The 21,560-nt window shown below is 44.5% G+C and overlaps 1 protein-coding gene across 1 annotated transcript in view; it reads left to right on the top strand.

The window, feature by feature from the left end:
* The window catches only part of LOC146855186 (guanylyl cyclase inhibitory protein-like), a 192,037-nt gene that overhangs the window by 36,549 nt on the left and 133,928 nt on the right, over window positions 1–21,560 (top strand). The window contains exon 2 of the mRNA XM_085652805.1: window positions 381–513. Within this exon, the coding sequence (XP_085508931.1) occupies window positions 381–513 (133 nt within the window). The remainder of the gene's footprint in view (window positions 1–380; window positions 514–21,560) is intronic.

Raw genomic sequence — 21,560 nt, 5'->3', positions numbered from 1 at the left:
TATAACTTACCGATTCTAATTTACCGATTCGGTACGGCTCGGTATTTAAGAACCGGTAAAATTTATTTACCTACATGAGGCCCAGAATGCCTAAAAAACTGGTCTCTCTTTGTGAAAAAGCAAACCCATACAGCTTCCAGGGCTTGGCAGTTAAATTAAGTTAGGCGGAAACTGTTTCTGATCAATCTAGGCGTGGATGAAAACATGTAGCCCAAGATTATTTTTCCAGGTGAGCAGTGCTTTGAACATATAACATTTTGAATGCAACTTTGACTAGAAATGCTTTTGATACCTTAAAAAAACATTTCAAAGTATTTGCAAACATTGCTGTACAATCAGCCACATTAATGGAAAAGTACCTCTTTGTGCTTGGTTTCCAGAAAGTTTGTGCAGGAGTGCCCCAGCGGACTGATAACTTTACACGAATTTCGGAAACAGTTTTGTGACTGCACAGTGGGCAACGAGTCTTCAGAGTATGCTGAGCTGATATTCCGAGCACTGGACAACAACGGGGTAAGGAATTCACTGATTTCTTTACTGAGGAACACACATGCAGTTAGAGTAATGCTTGATCCATTTAAGATACATGTACACCAAAATAACCATGTATTATTGCCAAAGATGTCGCTTCATTACCTAGTTTCACAAACATGTCAGATGTGAGAGTCGCCTACATTTTAAAATGCAGTTGTTACAGAGGGTAGGTATCACATTACTAACTGACCAGGTGAGACACCCACTATATAATCACTGGTATTTGCATCTTTCAGGTCAATTGTCTCCTAATTGAGAAATCACAATATGCCACCTTTTGTTGCAAAACGTAGGTATGACACGAGATTTGAATTAAAATTAATATATCAGTAAAATATGTGAAGGATATTGCCTCTCTTCAAAAGCTTTGGTGACATCATGTCTTTAGTTACCACCACACATGAATGTAATGCAGCATTTGATATTGAGGATCACCAGCAAATAATCAGAGCATTATAGCTTTGTCACTTTTAGTTGTCACACTCCTTAGATTATGAGGATGCAGTAAGCAGATTCAAGTGTTAGACTGAGAGACCCATCCAAGGGAAAGGCCTGCTGTACCTATAAATTAAACTTCAATAATAGTCAAAGAATAGGGGACTGTTCAAGACTGCCACCCTGACTTATCTTGCCTTCTAAGTGCTTAATTTGTAAAAATAAAAATAAGTGCCAAAGCCCTCGTCAGGAGGCCACTGCAGCATTCACTACATATTGCCCCTGCCAGCACTGCCAATGTCATACCTGCAGAACTACTGACCATGCATGATACTCCCACAAGTGTGAGAATTCAGACTATTCCAGGCCCCCAAAGCTATAAGAATTCCTTGAGCAGTCAGTATTATTCAGTTCACTGTACATTTAATTAATAAACAACTGTTGATATACCCAGCTCTTAATTCGACAGACAGCCCCACCTTATGGCATACTGTCATTGGTGTCTCGGTTGACAATTAAGTGCCGGTGCCCAGCACCAGAAACCACTGACTCAAATTAAGCACTGTAGCCTCCCTAAAGGAAAAGTTCTATTGATGGAATTTAATTCTCAATGCAAGCTGCAAAACCTTGGAATACCTTGCCTGCCAGGAGAATAAATATCCAGGATAAATCATCCAAAAATCCTGAAAAAAGTCAAACCTGGTCATTTATCTCAGAGCTTTGGGAGGAGGGATGACTTCCTCACCCTTGAACAACTCATCTCCTGTCAAATTCAATTCTTCCCTAACATTCCAAAAACATCACAAATGTTCCGGAAGGGATTTGTACTCTGGGCAACCCTTTAAAATGAACGTTTTGAGACATTGTGCTTCCTCCTCTTTGGCTAACCTCCACTCCTCCTTCTGAATGGCACTTTTGACAGACACAATTGACTTCACACAAATATTGGTAATCCTGGATACTTACTTTGCCATCAATGGGAAGTCTGGATAAGCAGCCTGCGACATTGTTTTTGTTGTCAGAGATGTGTTCAACATAAAAATTAAAATCTCTCACACATTCAACCCATCTCTTGATCCTAAGGGTGACTTTGTTGTTTTTTCCCATGGCAAACAATTGTGTCAGTGGTCTGTGATCAGAATGGACTACAAAGGGTGAGGCCCTCATACAAAACTTGAAATGTTTTATCACCATCACACACACTAGGCCCTCTCTTTCTATTACTGAGCACTGTTCTTCAGCCCCTTTGAACAAACGTGAAGCAAATGTCATCAACCTGTGACAACACTGCTCCCAGAGTTTTAAGGCTGGCATTAGTAATCAAAAAGGTTTTTTTTCACATCAAAATTTCCCATGGTTGACCTCTTGCTAATACTCTCTCTGATGGTTTTAAAGGCCAAATCACAATCTTCTGTCCCAGTAAAATTGTTACCTTTCTTAAATAGGTTTGTGCCAAGCTAAAAAATAATGTGAACAAACCTGGAGTAGAACACTGCCATTCCCAGGAATGATCTGACTTGATCTTTATCCTGCGGAGCAGGTGCTGTCAAGATAGAATTCGCCAATTCAAATTAAGGTTTGACCCCTCCCAGCTGATATGGTGTGTCCTAAATATGATACTGAAGTCACCCAATATGTGCATTTTTTCCTTTTTTGTAAAAGCTCTGCATCTGCCAATTTCCCTTGTACCACCTTCAATGTAACATCATGTTCAGTCAAATCCTTACCATAAGTTAGAATATCATCCTGGAAGAAAAATATGTCAGACACACCTTCCAATACTTTTTTCGTTACCCTCTTGAAACAAGTGCCAGCCGATGGCAAAACAAATGGAATTTTGATTAATTGATAGGGGTCAAGAAGGGTAACAAAATAATTGAGGTGCCTGGAGTTATCATGCACTTTACCTTTGCGGGACTATGACGATAGTTCCAATACACTAAATACACTGGCACCACCAAGCATCGTCAAGGCTGCTGAAATGTTAGGAAGTGGTTGACGATCAACTCGGATGTGTCTAAGTCCCTGAAATCTACACACATCTGGAACCGCTTACCTCCGTCTTCAGGTGCTAACACTTCAGGAGCAAGCCACTCAGAGGATTCTATTTCCTCAATAATACCCTTGGTTATTAATCTTTTTATTAATAAGGATAAAAAAAATCCGGGACAGGTTGTGGGCAGCGAAGGCTCCAACGCTATAGAGGTAGCTAAAGTTATTGAAGAGTTGCAAAGGTGCATGAAGGAACTCACAAAAAAAAGGAGTGATGTTGCTAGCATAAAAGATAGCAACTCAGGTGCTGAAGGTGAGGTGTGCATTGTTAAAAAATAAAAGACGGCAAGGTTGTAACTGTATTTGGTGTTAAAAATAAGGAGTAGGAGTCCACATGGTGTGGTAGTGAGCATCATTCTTCAGATTCGAAAAAGTATTTTGCAGTGAGCAAAGAATGCAGGAGGTGTGGACGTAAAGTCATTATGCTCGTATGTGTAAAGTATCCAATGTCGGAAGCACGGAAAACAAGCCAAGTGTGAGCAATGTGGAGGAGGTCTATGAAGAGACAGGGTTCTTGTAATTGATGGTTCCAATGTGAATGGTCATGCAAGTAATATCAGAAGAATGTGCAGACCCCTGGCTGTGTTTTCTGTGTGCGGGAAAGAGTTTGAGTTGATGGTTAATCCTGGTTCAATGAATACCATAATTCCCCAGAAAATATTTTATGTTTCATTTGTGTGGTGTAGAGTTGTTGCCTAGAGATATTAACGTGGGAGTGTACCAAGATGAACCCATTGATATAGTGGGGTATATGGAGGGTAATATTCAATATGGCGAATGGTGCACAAGTGGTAAAGTGTATGTGTTGGTGGATGGCCCATTGATTCTTGAATGGATGCACCAATTGATTTAAATATTATGATCAATCCCAGAGCACGTCACCAAATTGTGGTAGTTGAGGATACTGAGTTGGAGGATGTGCTGGCAAATGCTGAGGGTGTATTTGGAGGGTCACTTGGAGGTTGAAGGGGTATGTACTGAAGATTTTGATGCAGGAGGGTGCTGAAACTGTGCATCATAAACTTAGGAGAGTGCCACTTGTTGAGAGGGCAGGTATTAAGTCTTTGTTAGATGGCATGCTTAAAGAAGGGATCATTGAACCGGTAGAGGTTTCACCATGGATTTCTCCGTTTTTTCTCACTCAGAAGTCTGACGGCCGGCTGAGTTTCTGTGTGGACCTTAGGTCCCTCAACCAAGAGATTGTGACTGATGTCTTTCCCCTTCCTAATATTAATGAGTTGTTGTACATGGTGAAAGATGGTATGTATTTCTTGAAATTGGATTTGAGAAGTGCCTATCATCAGATCAAGCTGCATGATGATTCTAAGACTTTGACTGCATTTATTACTATTGAAGGCACATTTCAGTTCACTTGCATGCCATTTTGTTTGGCCACGACGGTTAGTGTCTTTTAGTCTATGATGCCTAAGATTTTTGAGGGACTTAAGGATGTCGTTTATTTTCAGGACAACATCTTGGTGATGGGGGGACTGTGGAGAGACATGATGCTACGTTGAAATTGGTGTTGAAGAAACTGAAGGTGTTTGGTCTTACTGTGAATAAAGATATATGTGTTCTTGTGTGAGCTAATAGAATATTTAGGATATACTATATCCAAGGGTGGGGTGAGGCCTAAGAGATTTTTATTGCAAGCCATAAAGTGAGCACATCTACACATTGAGAAAGATGAGTCTTTTTATGGCTGATTGACTACTATTCTAAATTTGTAGATAATTTTTGCGGACAGGACAGAAGTTTTGAGGATATTTTTGTGGAGAGGTGAGAAATTTGTGTGAGGGTGTGAACAACAACAGAAGTGTTTTGACAGCATTAAGACTGCTATATGTGATGCGGGATTTTGTCTCTTTTTGATAACGAGTTGAAGTGTATACTCAATGTTGATGCCAGTGCCACTGGTTTGGGTGTAGTACTCTCTCAGCTTCATGGAAGGAAGCAAAGGACGGTTGCTTTTGCCTCATGCACTTAGACTCAAGCAAAGAGGAATTATACAGTTATAGCATGAGGCGTTAGCTGCTGCGTGGGGGGCTAAATATGTTAGGGTGTATTTGTGGGGGTTGGCTTTTACTATGCCAACTGATCACTAACCTCTGATCAATATTCTGCCATTGGGTAGTGCAGGCAAGGAGTCTGCCAGGTCAGCTAGGTTGGCAGTGTGCCTGCAGGAATATTCTTACACTGTGGAATCTGTGCACGAGTGGAGCAATTTCCAAGTGGACTTTTTGAGAAGGCTAGCTTTACCATGGGAGACTTTGGATCATAAGTCTGTCATGAATTTTCAGGCAGAAGGGGAGGTGATCTCTGTGCAAGATGCAGTGGTGAGTGCTTTTGTTGGGTTCACCATGGACCAATCGGAGGACGAGATAAAAGAGGACAATGTTTTTCAAAAGGTGTTTGTTTTCTCTGTCATGGAGTTACAAGGGAGAGTACAATATATGTCTGTTTGGCCTTATTTTAAGGTACTGGAGGAGTTTTCAATGTTTGGTTCCTGTGACATCATGGGGAGGATTGCTTTAGTCCTCCTGTTGGGTTGAGGTGTAAGTTATTTGGCCTAACACATGAGGTGCATTTAGGACAAGGCTTGACTAGCAGGAGGCTCAAGAAGGAATTTTGGTGGCCAGGTGTTGATGATCTGGTTAAAAGGTGGGTGGAGTGCTGTGGCAGTTGCAAGGAGAGTGAGAAGAGGTTGAATGTGGGGTGTAAAAGTGTGCAGGAGCATATTGATGACCCTAGTAAACCGTGGCATACAGTGTGCTTGGACTTTATTGGCCTAATGGGCAAGTTGTCAGGGATGAAGGGCCCGATTCACAGAACTAACTTAAGACAAAATCCTAAACTTACTACCATTTTGGTATTCACAGAAGGCACTTACTCATTTTGGTATTCACAGAAGGCACTTACTCATTTCGGTATTCACAGAAGTTAGGAGTCCTAACTTTAGGACTCCTAAATGCCTTCTGTGAATACCAAAAGTCTTAAAATTAGGATTTTTCTCAGTTTAGTAGTAGTAAAGTTAGGACTCCTAACTTTAGGACTCCTAAATGCCTTCTGTGAATACCGAAAGCCTTAAAATCAGGATTTTTCTCAGTTTAGTAGTAGTAAAGTTAGGAGTCCTAACTTTAGGACTCCTAAACTGAGAAAAATCCTAATTTTAAGACTTTTGGTATTCACAGAAGGCATTTAGGAGTCCTAAAGTTAGGACTCCTAACTTCTGTGAATACCGAAGTGAGTAAGTGTCTTCTGTGAATACCAAAATGAGTAAGTGCCTTCTGTGAATACCAAAATGGTAGTAAGTTTAGGATTTTGTCTTAAGTTAGTTCTGTGAATCGGGCCCGAAGAGATTTGCTGCCATTGTGTTGGACGTTTATTCTAAGTGGTGTTTTGTTAAATTTGTGAAAGACATTACTACAAGGGGAACCATTTCAGTGCTGAAGGAGATTTTTCAGGAAGAAGGTGTCCCACTTGTGTTGGTGACTGATAGTGGCACTCAGTTCATTTTGCATGAGACGACAAAGTTTCTTAAACTGCGTGGTATCAGGCGTTCTCTCACCTCACTATATAACCCCCAGGGGAATGGTTTAGTGGAGTGGGTCAACCGGTTGGTGAAGGGTTCCATACAATTTGCCATTGCTAATCAGGAGGATGTGGGAACGATGGTGATTGATACGGTGCAGGTGTATCAGACCACCACACATGTTGTAACACAGAGGATTCCTTTTCAGGATATGCATGACCATTTACCAAGCACCAAAGTAGTTCCCTCCTGGTAGAGTTAGTGGGTTCAGAATGATGGTCAGATATAACCTGATGGGGTGGTTTGCTGCAGATTTGGTGTAGGTGATTGGGTCAAGGTTCAGTCATTAAGGGCAGTGAGGGGTCTTTCTAATTTTAAAGGTCCATTTCAGACTGGTAAAATGGGCAGGTTCTCTGTGACTTTGGAAAACATAGGAAAAATAGAATTGTAGGAATGTTGCCCTGTATCAAAAAGGAGGACAATGTGTGAGGAAAGAGCAAAAGGGATGCTCAGGTGCTATGTTTCTGGGTGACAATGAGGTGACTGGTGGTGATGGTGATGTCGAGGTTGATCCTGTTGTGAGAAGTATAGGAGGTGTTGGTGTTGTTCGTGTGAGAGAGGGTACTGTGGATGTTAGGCAGAGTACCAGGTCTCAAGGACCATGCACATATCTGGAAGAATATGAGGTGTGGTCAGTGAGCTTGCTTGTGTTTTTCTTTGGTGCTTGAATTTTATTTATTTTCTTTTTGTTCTCTTATGTCATTAACTGATCATTAGATGTTTTTTAAGGAAGGGAAGGGGATGAGTTATGATTTTAGCTCATTGCATGTTAGATTGTAAGATGTACAGCTTTCTAAGTATGTCAGTTGCTCCTTGCATCTTGGTGTGGGCGTACGCCAGGCTGGTGTTCTGAATAAAGATTATCAATTTTAACAATCTGGAAGGGTGTTTTTTCATTGCAACACCTTCCAAATGAAAAATGTCAAATTAATCACAATACAAACCCACAGGTTCATGCAGGTCATGTACACATATCACAATGTATATAAACATAAACAATAAAAACAGGAGAGGCTTGGGATCAGCATGCATGTCTCCTCTGAGGCAACTCATCGCCGGGCAACTCATCGTTCTATTATGAATTACCTTCTAGAAGGTTGGAACACATTCCAATCTGACTGGCACAGAAGACTGTAACTATTGTTATTGTGCCTACCTCTTACTCTCTCTCTAGGTGTGCATGTTTCCCATCTCCTATCTTGCTGATTCCTGTCTTTGCTAGGCCATCTCAGAAAGCACCATGATACATAAATAAGCACTCATGTTCATGATGACATGAACAAGGATTTGGGGAGTGTTTAAGGCTCTTGACACATCAAGGATGAAACACCAATACCGAAAAGCTAAAGAATGGGCCAAAAGGGTTCTAAAACCACAGTCGTGTAATGGGTTTGGTGAAGAACGATTCACAGGCAGATCTCAATCTGGAGGAAACGTTTTGTATTAGGTGTATGATACTCATAAATGAAGCTTATTACTTGACAGTGGTAGGGGACATGTTTGACTTGACACATGTAGCATAGGCTGCAGCAGTGCCATTCACTTTATAAAACTAAGGGGTATATTCACAATAATGTGTGATAACTACCGCAAGAGTAGCGTAACGCATCTTTCAACATCGCAGCCCATCGCGCGAAAATAACCCTGTGTCAACGTGGAATTCACAACACGGAGGTAGAATGAGATAGTCCGCCGAAAATGCGGCCAACGTACGCGATACAACCACCCAACGGAAATAAAATCACAAACCACAACACCAGAAAACTCACGATGAGCCCATCCGCGAGAAGGAAAGCAGGGATAAGCACCGCCCGGACCGCAAAACACACGGCAGGCGGGAATAAGCACAACCAAAGCCTGAAAAAGTAAGACGGACAAAACAGAAAACAACAGCCAACCACAATGGAGGCAACCCAAGCCAGCAGACAACCCCACCAAACCCATTGGCAACAAAACATTGTACATGGCAGCCCAACGTGGACAAGATGAATGCATCCTGAGAGCGGAGGAGGTCAATGGCACAAAACCAGAACTCCAGCAATGATGTGAAAGGCACAAGAAACCAGAAATACGACAACAACAAGAAGGCAGCAATGCACACCGGAGGTCGGACTCCAGCGCCACACCAGGAGCAGGATGACATGGAGGAAAAGGGGTCCACCACATGAGTCTGGAGAAGGTGGCAGGACTCGGGGACCGGACACTGCACCAAACAGACACAATAGCAACAGGGAGAGGAGCCAGCAGGGACTGGGGGACGGGGGGAGATGGGCACAATGGCACATATGCACAACTAAGCACAGCACAACAGCAGACAAACCATGCCCACGAGCAACAACACCAACCAGGAGCACAAGTCACACAACCCGGCAATGTCACACCACTGAACAGGCACAGAAGTGAACACAACACCGCCTGAAAGGGAGAAGGGTGAGCCAAATCAGAGCTGAAGGGACATCTCACACACAATGCAGCACACACACACAGGAAGCAGAGCACCCCAACACCCAACACAATGTGGTACAAACACCAACTTGCGCACAACCAAACACAGGACACAAGTGCACCCGTCTGTGGCCGGTAAAAGGCCATACGCATCTGATAAAGCACGAAACAGGGACATGATAATGCACATGTACAAACACACAGTCCTAATGGGGTAGCAATGCACAGATGGCAGGGAGCCAGACAGTCCGTGACACACATTGGCATGCAAATCAAGACACAACACAGTTGGAGACAAGTGAAAGTGCGGAAACTTTATCAACAAGTGCGAGTCAGTACGGACAAGAGAAGTGCCACGACATGCAGACCAATGCAGCAGCATGTCCGAATGAGGAACGTAGGAAAGCGCCCATGTCCATCTCGGGAGAGTCCCTCACCAATACACGTCAGTGCCAACCCACATTGGTAGTCCGCGCCTGGAACATGAGTCCTGGCCAATGTAGCCATGTCCACTGACGTCTCTGGACTGGTGACCACATCCACAACATGCAACCATGTGTACCTTGTCACTCATCCATGAACGTGAGTGCAGCTGCGTAGGCCAACCTCTCCAATGAGCGATCGTTAGCCACCACATCTGACATGTCGTCGACGTAATCCATCAGCTGACCAGGACAGATGTGCTGACTCCAACCAGTGGACCCAATGTGCACCAAAGCCCAATCGGGTAGTGGCTCCATGTGCTCCATGTGCTCACTGCACACGATGATTCATGCAATCTCCCAGGTGCATGCCGAACATCCATGCATGCCATAAGCGGTCATCCTGGTAACACCGCTGGTCGTGGTCCAACAGGAGGCGCACACCCACGTGGATATCCAGGTCAGCTACCGTTACGTTGGAGAGGCAGACATCCATGGACCACACGAATATGCATGGGCGACAATGCAACACAGGCGGAAGCTCAGCCGGTAACTGTTCCGCAGCACTGCCAACGGAAGTGCCCCATGACATGCAGCAGACTTGCACGGTACAGCTCCACGTGACTGGAGTAGACCATGTGTCCGGGATGGTCTGCCATTGCATCAGTGGCTCTACTTGAAGCGGCACTGGCTTGCCCTGAGACAGTCCGGAGGGTGAAATGGCACAGCTCGGTGCAATGAGCAGTGTTTGTGTGCAACGGGTGCAGGCCTTTGGTGGGGTGGGAGTACGTGCAGAGGCCATATCACTCACGCCAACTACAAACAAGGAGCACTGCATGTGGGATGTGTACACATCGGTCTCACGCCGGGCAGTGCGTAGTGTGGGATTTGCAGGCAAATGCCCTCGTACCTGTCAGGGGTTGCTGGGCACATGCAAGTTCCTGTTCAGAGCTGCAGATGTCCTACCGCCTGATAGTACAGACAAAGCACCTTTCATCCCTACATTAACTTTGCCAGCTGCATGCATACAGGAGATGTACAGAGACCAGTCGTGGGTGTGGTGGGATGTCTGCGACCCTGGGAATCCTGAATTATTTGCCCAGCACGATGCACATGAGCGGAATCACTGTGTGTCATGTTGCCACACAGCTACTCCGCCCTGCCACGGGCACCCACACTTGTGTGCGCTGCACGGTTGCATCACTTGCACTCCTACAGGACACCATTCCAATGCCTGTCCGCGCAATTCAAGCGCCATGCCAACAACACCGCGATGCTGGCCTTCGAAGTTGTGCGCCCACTTGCGTTTAGGCCAATGGTCCAGACAGGGCAGACACAAGTGTCCAGCCCATGGCTGGCCTGGGCCACGCTGCAAAAGAGGACAGGCAACAGACTCATGCATCCGCAAGACTGATACACATCACACCTGGCATGCATGTGCCAAGACTCCGAGCGTAATAGCGCTCCTACATGTCCCTGTACCTGTGAGCCCACCCTCCCTGCCAGGACGGCGTCGGCCTTGTGGCGTGGTGAGAGGCGCCGGCCTGGCAGAGACGTTGGGCTTTCCGGAAGTGAACCACGCCCAGGGCTACGTGCTTTTTAATCACACCCCTACTCTGGCCTGGCGTACGCCGGGCAATCCCACTCCTCTCACGCTTACGGGGGGGACATGACAGGCAACATTTGCACTAACTCCACTACTGGCCGAGGGGACATGGTTGCATCCACTGTCCACCACACTCCATACACCAGAGGTGTGTGTCACCATGGATATGGGTGTGTTCTGCATACTGCAGTCTGTCCAGCATATCTCCGCCACTCATGGCATTGTGTGCTTTCCCAATCATTGTTCTCCTGCCTTCTTCACACATGCCTGGTTGCAACCTCTCCCCACATCGGGCTAGTGTGTGGCTGAGGTGCCATGCCGTTGATGGCTCATGTGCAGGGCTTGCCCAGGTTACCATTGTGAGTTGTTCTGTCGTGTCTGGTGGGTGGGCATGTTGTTTGGCATATTGGTTTTGATTTTGTGACATGTGCATTGCCAGAGTTGTGAGTTGCATGGTTGTGGAGTTCATGTGAGTGGGGTGTTACTTTTGAACTTGCCAGGGGGCTGGTCATTTCCCTAGGTGCCATCCTGGGGACGTTGGTTGCTGATGGACTTTCGGAGGATGGAGGAATCGTGTACACTGGCTGGGTATTTGGAGGTGAGATTGGTGGTGGTTCCACGGTGTTCGGTTGTTGTCTGCACATTGCTGTGAGACATGTGCTTTCTTTTGCGGTGATTGTGTGCTGTGTTGGCAGGGGGCATGGGCATGACATGTATGCTGTGGGTTGCCCACGACATGTGCGTGCATCCAGCTATGGCGTATGGTCCTTGCTTGGTGTCCAGCGGATCCTGTGCATTGTGTTGGGCGTATGGGTCTGGGGTGGCAGGCTGATGGTGTTGTCAAGGTCAGGTGTGAGGCACTTGGATGTGGCTGGCTGTATGACTTCTCCAACTGTGGTGGGTGTTGGTTGGGGAGTACCAGGGGCCAACAGGTGTAGCACAGCCAGCAGCTTTGTGTGGGGTGGGATGTTGGTTGTCCGCTGTGTTGGTGCAGTCGGCCTGTTGGGCGTTGTTGGTCAGGATGCGTAGGATGGGTGTCCCTTTCAGCCTGTGGTGGACAGTGACATTGTCAGAGGTTGGGTCTGTGTGGCTGGTACGCTTCCTGGGGGTCTGCTGTCTTTGTCTGTGCTGCGTCTGTGGTGGTCCGGGGCGGGGGGGGTGTTCCGGGTGTGGGTTGTGGTCCTGGGGTGGTGTCTGTGGGTGTTGTGGCCCTCTTGGGTATCCGGGCAGCATGATGGGTGGCTCCATGGCATCTGCTGCCCTTTCGATGTTGCCCTGGGCTGTGCTCCCTTTTGTTGTGCAGGCTGCCATCCGACTGTACACCAGGTCAGAGCAGGTGTAGATTTCCTGGTGCTAACGCGCCTTATAGCCTGTTTTGTGTTTTTATCGCAGTTCTGTCTGGTCGTTGAGAATGTTGAGGTGTGATGTTGTTGCGGCTTTTGGCAAGGGAACGCCCACTCTGCATCTCATGAGCGATAGTTGCGAGGGGCGTCTGTGGCGATGTTTTTTGCAGCTGCTATCACGGGTAAACTGGTGTTGTGGGCTGTTAATACCAGCTTGTGAATGGGGCGATAACTTTATTGCAACTTTGGCTGCGATAAAGTGCCGTTGACTCAACGATAGTTCCTTGTGAATATGCCCCTAAGTCTCATACTGAAATCAAACTTGCCCATTGAAACCATGTAACAACATTTCTCTGCACTACTAAAAAGGAATTGATCATGGAATGCAGTACAGAAACCACACCTATTCAACAATCATATAAGAGCATCATTGTTCATGAGCCAATCGGCTGCTAGAGTGCACTTCAGAAAAGGCTTAGTCATTAAGATTGTGCATATTCTAGTCCGGAAGCTTTGTAAATTAGACCATGTCCTTGACTTTAATGGTTATGCTACTACAATGCTATTTTCTCTCGTTCCACATGCATTACTAAAATAGCCCCAGAAAACAGAACACATGCAGGGTCTACAGAGAACGACACCTGTGTTCCTTGCAGTGACTATGCACTTGTTAACCCTTAATATTATTTTGAATAACCATAAAAAACAAAAAGTGTCAAACACTTCCATCTGCAGTACATGAAAATTCACATCATAGCTTGGCAGCATAAGTTGGTCAAGTAGTTGCAACTTTTGTAATAGAAACAGCCTGTCCATGGGCAGGTACTCAGTAGTGGAAATGAAGAGTAGCAGGGCCCTTTGGGAGTTTGGGAAAAGCGATTGACCCTTTAATTTCAATCTCTTTGCATTTACATTGCACTGCAAGGCTGTGACCTGTGTTCACAGTAGGTTTATTCTTGAAACATCAAACTACCATCATCCATTCAGCTTAGTAATATGATGCAATCTAGGCCTTCTAGACTCTAAAACTGAAGACCCTATGACTTTCGCAGTTACGTCAACAGAAACTTGAAAAGGAAACTAGGTTATCCAAAGATAGGCAGAAAAGGAACCGCCAAGTGCTAGTAAAGCACTATGAAGCCTCATTTGGCTAACCAAGGCCTTTGATATTCACAGAGGTAACTGTCATATTCCTGAAGGCAAAATTTAGGTCCAGCATACAAAGAAATCTTGAAATGAAAGTGCCCTAGCCGTCACTGTTTTTTTTACATTAATGACTCCTACACTGTACAGCCATGCTCTTAAAAAAACCCTGAAAAATATTGATCTCAGATATCACAAAAAGTGCATAACAACAAACAAATAAATATCTACTTATGTATAAGGGAATCAAGAGGAGGCATGGTACCCATGTTCTCCTGTCCAGAACAAGATTTGATGCAACCTTCTTAACATTAGAATGTCTCAGTGTGAGCCTAGAATGAGGCCAAAGCCTTCAGTAATAACTTCCCACATGGTAGCTTCACATCCTTGGCTCCTTAGACAAGCACATACAATGAATGTTAAATCTCATATTAAGTAAAGATAGCAATGCTAGAATAGGCATGGCCAGATTCTAACTTTATGATATCTAAGAAAGACATTTGAGACTGATGAACACAAACAGACAGATAGTATGTAGAAATTACTGATCACCACATCCTTGTAGCTTGAAAGTATTGTGAATAGCAGTGACAATAGGCTAATTTTAGGTCAAAATGATGTAAGCAGTCAACAACATTCATTTAATTTTGTATTTCATAACACACATGGGTGTAAGTATGCTTAAAAGTGTAAAACAGCAAGGAAGACAATAGTCTCAAATGACATTAAAAATGCAGTAAAGAACAGAACTAAAAGAACTACGGTATAACATTTAGCATATAAATTGAGGACGTTTAGAGTAAACAGAGTTGGTGATAAGAAAGGAAGTAGAACATGGATAAGTAGTGGGACAGCAAGGGAAAAAAGGGAAGGGGAAGGGAAGGGGAAGGGAAGGGGAAGGGAAATTGGGGACCAGATGTGCAAAGACTGCTTCAAATGACAGGAATGGGTTGAAACCAGCAGATTGGAGCTCCTTCAGCATTTCTTTTTAGATTGCTTGGCCGTGTTGTTTATGTAGGATGATGAATTATGTTTTGTCAGGGTTGAGCCTTGCAAATGTTTGAGTAGAATTTCAGGATGAAGTAATTTTGTTTGAAGTTTGTTTACAGGTAGTCTGGTAGAGGTGGGGGGTTGTCTGCATAACTGTGGATCTTGACTCCAATCACCTGTATTAGGTCCCACACAAGGACCATATTGAAGTTAAATATCATGGGTGCAAGAATAAAACCAAAACAGATTCTACAGGTGATATTCTTTTAGTCCGAGTCAGCCGATCCCATTCTAATCAGCTTCTTGTAATTAGTAAGAAAGGTGATTAACTCATTGAAGACTTTTCCACAGAGGCACATGTGTGACTTGAAGATCATCAAAAGTAGTCTTTGGAGGTCAAGGGTGTCAAAGGTTGCTGATAAATCGAGCATGATGAGGAGACCGGTATGCTTTTGTCCAGAATACCATAGCTAAGCATTTGTAAGGTAGCAGTTTAAGTGCTGCATCCCTTGAGGAAACTGGATTGATAGGTGAGTAGGAGATCATGATTGTGTAAGAAACTGAGTTGCCGGTTGACTGGGGTGTGAGCCCTGGTCAGGCAGCAACCACAATCCTAGTCAGGGTGAGGCATAAGCCAACCCTAAATAAACCTGTGCTCATACCTCTGGCAGCTTGGCACAGAGCAGCCAGGCTTAACTTAGAGGGAATTCGTATAGTACTTGTGCAACACTTCCAACAGTAATAAAGTGAAAACACCACACAAAAAGAATCCCACACCAAGTTAGAACACATAGAACTTATTTTTATAAATAAAACAAGAATAAAATGACAAAAATTCAACCAGTAGAACCGGAGATATTCCAATTTAATGATTTTAGTCAAAATAGCACCAAAAACCACAAAGCGCCACCTGTGCATATCTGGTTGCACTAAACCGGGACAAAGTCACAAGTGCAGGCTGACCACAATGAAATGTTGGCCAGCTTTTGGGACCCAGGTAGGCCTGCTGCACAAAGTACCCTAAATCCTGGTTTGCGAACCAATGCTAGGGTCCACGTTGTAAATGTGATGCACTGCCAAAGTGTTCCAAGATGCGATGAGGCTGGATGTGAGGACCTACATTGTAATCGAGGATCCCATTGACGGGGCTTGCAATCCAAACTCAGTGTTGAGGATGTGAGGCGCAGTCAGGTTGATGCGTTGGTTCCAAAGAGCTGCAAAGCTGCAGTGTGTAGTCCAGCATTGTCGTTGAAGCTGCCGGCAACGAGGGATGTGAGGGCCTGTGTCGAAGATGTGCCATGTAGTGGGGTTCCAATGGGGCTGCAGGGACAATGCGGGTCTTTATGATGAATCCAATTCATGCTTCAGTGGCAAAGCATCAGTTCTGCGCGGGTTTGTGCCACGCAGCAGAGCAGATGCATCGATTCTGCTGGATCCACAGAGGCTGGCGGAGCACCTTAAGCCCATTTCCAAAGGTCCAGGACTAACAGATGACAGAGTCCCGGTGTAGATGCAAGGTTACTGGAAACCTGTTGTGTCCCTGAGTCTTCATTTCAGAAGCCCAGCCAACTAGGACTTGAATTCACTCTGAGTTCTGAGTTCAAGATATGCAGGTCCAGTCGTTCTCACTCAGGGAATAAGCAGCAGGTCAGCACAGCAGAGCCGCAGTCCATCAGAGCAGCAGTCCAGTAGAATGGCAGTCTTGCAGCAGCAGAACCTTCTTACTGGCAGAGTATACACAGGTCAAGAAGTGTACTGAAGTCGTGTCTGAGGTCCAGTATTTATGCCCAGTTGGACCTTTGAAGTGAGGTAGCACTTTCAGAGGCATGCCTTTGAAGTGCACAGGTGCCCTGTTTTCCTGACTAACTACAGGGGTATGCAGCCCTTTGTGAGGAGACAAGACACAGCCTATTCAAGTGTATGTGGGGCTGGGTTCATCTGCTCCCTCCCATATTGCCAGAGATGACCCATCCAGTCACACCTAAGTTTTCCATTATGTGTGGCTGTCTAGGAGGAATATACAAAGCCAAACTTTCGACTACACCCAGTCATGTGACCCAGACACAAGCTGCATTCACAAAATGACTAAAGCAAGAAAATGCCAACTTTCTAAAAGTGGCATATTCAGAAATTTAATTTAAAATCTGACTTCACCATAAGTTAGGATTTTTTATTACGATTCCAGAGACACCAAACATGAACTGGGCCCCTGTCTCATTTGAAAATTACATTCATAAAAATTTTATAGGGTAACCCCCATGTTATCCTATGAGAGAGGTAGGCCTTGAGGTGAAAAACAGATTTAAGTGTTTTTCACTACCAGTACATATAAAACTTAGAACTACATGTCCTGCTTTGTAAATACATTGCACCCTGATTTCTGGGATGGCCAGGGGCTATCTTAGTGGTAACGTGTATGTATTAAAAAGGAATGTTTGGGCCTGGCAATAGGTTTACTTTTACAGGTCGAAGTTGACAGTTTAAACTGCACACACACAGGCTGCAGTGGCAGGCCTGAGACATGTTTAAGGTGCTAACTGAGTGGGTGGCACACTGACTGGTGCAAACCCACTAGTAGCATTTAATTTACTGGTCCTGGGCACAGGTAGTGCCACTTTACTAGGGTCTTACAAGTAAATAAAAAATGAAATTGGGGTTTAAGCCAATCTAACATGTTTTAAGGAGAGATCATGAGCCCTTTAGCACTGGTTAGCAGTGGTAAAGTTGCAGAGGTCTGAAGGCAAAAATATAGGGGGAAAAGTGTGCAAAGGATGCCAGGTCTAACAGGTTGTTAGCTGTATTACCTTATAATTTAATATGGGTTTCTCAGGTATGTGGAATTGGAGATAGGCCTTTAGTTTGAGTGAACATTTGAGTTACCATCCTATTTTTTAAGGTAAGGGTAATATTTCCCCTTTTGAGAACATCTGGAAAGATTCCTTTTTTCAGGGATGTCTTGATTAATTGATCCCTGCCAGCAACTCAAAGGTCAGCTCAACATGCATCATTATGGTCTCAAACGGGAGGGAAACGGTTGTGTGCGCTAATCATTAAGGATGGAATAGGATGAACCATTGATCACAGTAATTGCTTTAGGTCTTTATTCACTTTTATTGCCTTTCATTGCCTCCATAATGTCTTAGATATTGAACAATGGAGGCCAATTCAGGTGCATATACAGATGCTAGCATTAAGTACGAAAGGTTCCTATTTATTTATCTTCTTGCTTTGCATCTCAGAAGTTCTCGATACTTCAATTAAATGCTTTTGAAACTCATTGCTGTTCTCGCTCAAGAAGCTTGAATGGATTGCTGTAGTGGTATTGTTATGTTGGTGTTTTTTGATGGTTTGAATGCAAGGATTTCGAGACTAAGCATACTTCGTTTGTCTGCTTATCAACTGAGATTTAACTGGTGAGAACAAATGCTCTACTAAGTACCTGGATTCAAGCACAAGAGAAAGCTATGCAACAGTTTCCTATGAAACGTTTCTTGATTGGAGTCCCTACACTCTGAATGTCGAAAGTTTCAGGATAATATATTTGCTTATGTATGAGTACCTCATTTATGTGCTTGTACATTGTTCAAAACAGAGAGGTTGCTTGCTGGTATATACATGTTAGAAATTGGGTTTCTAGTTGGCAGAGTGATGCACCCTGTCCAAGCAAGATTTACAATCCTAGTCAGGGTAAGTGTGGTACACACTAACATTTTACCTGTGCTCACCCTGTGGAAGCTTGGCACAGAGCAGTCAGGCTAAACTAAAGAAGCAATGTGTAAAGTATCTGTCCACACACACACACAGTAACACAGGGAAAGCACCACAATCGCACTCTGCACCAATTTAGGCAAATAGCCAATATTTATCAGAGCAAAGCAACAAACATTCAACATACACTTGTCAAGATATGAATTTTGCAAGATTAAATCAAAACACACTGCTCAAAAGTCAATAGCTCCAACTATGGCTGTCTGGTCGTGCTTGATCGGGGCAAATCCAAAAGTTCAGTTCGACCGTGATGGAGCACGGGCCGGGTACAGGAGTCATGTAGACCCACTGATAGTACGTTGGATGTGTTGATGCTCGGGGACGATACATTGAACTAAGTGTTCCATCATAGGCGATCCGTCTGTTCCGAACTTGAACAAAGCCATTGGTGCGTCTATGTCAAGAGCGCTGTGCATCTGCTCTGAGCCGTCAATGGCAGAAGGCGATGCATCCATTAGAAGCCACGCCAGACCTGGAATGCGTTAGAGTTGGGGACGGAGTGTCCCAGACGTTTGTGATGCATTGTCGGAGACTCAGGCAGCAGTTGTGATTCTGAGATGCTGCATATACAATGTCAGGGCTGCCTTGTATGTCAAGGTCATTGCGTTGCGCACTTTATGAGCGGTGTCAATGGCTTAGGTGCAGGTAACGGCAATGTGTTAATTTCTCTTGGAATCTGTCAGATCCGAATGACTCTTCAGTGTTGATGCATTGGTTTCTTGGGTTGCAGCACCAAAAGTTCACTTCCAAGAGCCCAACACTGGATTTGGCACCACTTGGCCAGAGCAGGACTCACTGCAGAGGAGCCCAAGTGCTGGTAGCAAGATGCAGGTGAAGTCTTTGATATCCCTGAGACTTCAGTAACAGGAGGCAATCTCAAACAGGCCCTTGGGGAGCCTTTAGAAATGCAGGATGTAGAGGTTAAAGTCCAGTCCTATCATTCCCAGGCAAGAAGCAGCAGGCCAACACAGCAAAGCAAGCAGCCAAGTGGCAGTCCATCTTGGCAGCACAACAGCTCTTCTTCCTGGCAGAATGTCCTCAGTCCGGAAGTATTCTGAGGTTCAGTATTAATTCCCATTTTAGCCTTTGAAGTAGGGAGACTTCAAAGAAAGATCTTTGTAGTGCACAAGAACTTCTCCTTCCTGGCCCTGGTTCCAGACACACTACAGGGGTATGCAGCTGTATTCAGGTGTCAGTGTCAGCTCTTCCCTCTCACTCTAGCTCAGGAATACTCATCAGCCTGGTGATGGGACATAAGGATATGCAGGTCACACCTCAGCTCCTTTTGTGTGTGACTGTCTAGAGGGAATACACAAAGCCCGGCTGTCACTCAACCCAGACATGTATTCTAGGGACAGACAGAGGTTAAAGTTAAATGGTTAAAGTACGAAAATGCCAACTTTCTAAAAAGTGCCATTTTCAGACCTGCACTTTAAATTCGTAAATTCACTAAGCATGACTTTCTGACATACAGTACTAAGGTATGGGGTTAGGTAATTCCAACAGGCCAGGCAAATGGGTGCCCCCGATCTGTTCTCTTTAGCCTAGAGGCTAGTAATAGATGGGAGTAACTTTAGCAACATTATGAAAAATTACAATGATTGGATTTTTTGTGTTTTCCACTCTTCCAATAACGCTTATTACAATAATGTGTCTAATATTTCTTACAATAGCAGTTTATGTTCTATATACAAAGATTATAGCTTTTCAATAGACATTTAAAAATGCAATATTATAGATTTTCTTTGTGAACACTTTGGGCATGCACAAATGACAAAAACGAGAGTGTTAGATCTATTACCACAATTTCCTGGGGAATCTGAAAGTCATGTTATAGGTGACTGACAACATTTATAACTCTGGACGTTTAGGAGTTTAGATGTGGTACTATGAGCTAGCCAAACAGACCAACATTCACTGATAACATAAGAAGATGCAGTTTCTGTATTATGACCTTTTGTTATACTTTATACACAGTCTTACTAGAGTCGTAGGAACCATATAACAGTAGTATTAAGGCACTTACTAATGATTCTATAAATTGCCCTTTATCTTTTAGAATCAGAGGTAGTTATCACTAAGCAACAGTTGAAATCCTCATAGGTCCACGGGGAAGACTGTCATCTTAACTGGTTTCTCTTCCCAATTCCCCTTCCTCCCTCATCACCCAAAGTTCTCAGGTGTTTATTGTATTGAAACCTTAGAGCGCAAGGTGGAGGGAGAGGAAGAAGCTTCTGCCTCCTGACATTCCTGCAGACTTGATGGGTTGTGACACCACCACATCCTGCTTAAGAAGTTGAAATTCTTTTAATGATTTTAGTTGGGATAGTGTCTTTATGATATGTGGTTGGTTTTAGGTTTTGATGATTTTCAATGTGTTATCTACAGAGATTAGATTCAATTCAGGCCATTCAGTGTATTTGCAAAGGTAGATGTTTGCCATGTTTCTGTTGAATCTGCCTATTATTATCATTATTAAATGAAATTTGTAGAGTGCACTGACACCATGGGTTTTCTGGCGCTATAGGACAAAGGTGATACACAATCTGGGGTTAGTGCAGGGTTAGCAGGGTGGGGGAAAGAGAAAGGTTTTGAGCAGCTTCCTAAAATGAAGGAGGGAGCTGCTCGATTTGATGATCAGGGGAAGGGAGTTCCAGAACTTCGGTGCCAAAAGGGCGAACCTTCGTCCACCAAATTTGTTGGTTCTGGTTTTGGGTATGACAAGTGATTTAAGATAAGCAGAGCGAAGATTGCGATTTGGACAGTAGGGAGTGATGAGGGAAGTCAGGAAAGCAGGGCTGGGGCAGTGGAGGGCTTTGAACGTGAGGCAGCCCAACTTGAAGGCCACCCTCTGTTCTATGGGCAGCCAATGTAGTTTATGCATCAGAGGTTTGGCAGATTGCCATTTTGGAGATTTGAAGGTGATACGAGCTGCCTGGTTTTGGACCACCTGAAGGCGGTGGAGAAGGGTTTTGGGAAGTCCGTGATAGATGCAGTTAGAAAAGTCCAAGCGGGAGAGCACAAGAGATATGATTACTTGAATCAGAGCAAGTGGGGGGGAGCAGGTGACTGACCTTCCGGATCTTTCTGAGTTGGAAGGAACAGGATGAAATCACGGAGCCGACATGAGGTTGGAGAGAGAGTTCGGCGTCGATAGTCACGCCGAGACTTTTTACAGAGATCGAAGGGGTCGGTGGGAGGCCCAGTTCAGTGGGCCAGAACTGGGTTTC

Source organism: Triturus cristatus, chromosome 4_1, assembly GCF_964204655.1.
Source record: "Triturus cristatus chromosome 4_1, aTriCri1.1, whole genome shotgun sequence".
Taxonomy (NCBI): Eukaryota; Metazoa; Chordata; class Amphibia; order Caudata; family Salamandridae; genus Triturus; species Triturus cristatus.
This window is presented reverse-complemented; position numbering and strand designations above follow the sequence as displayed.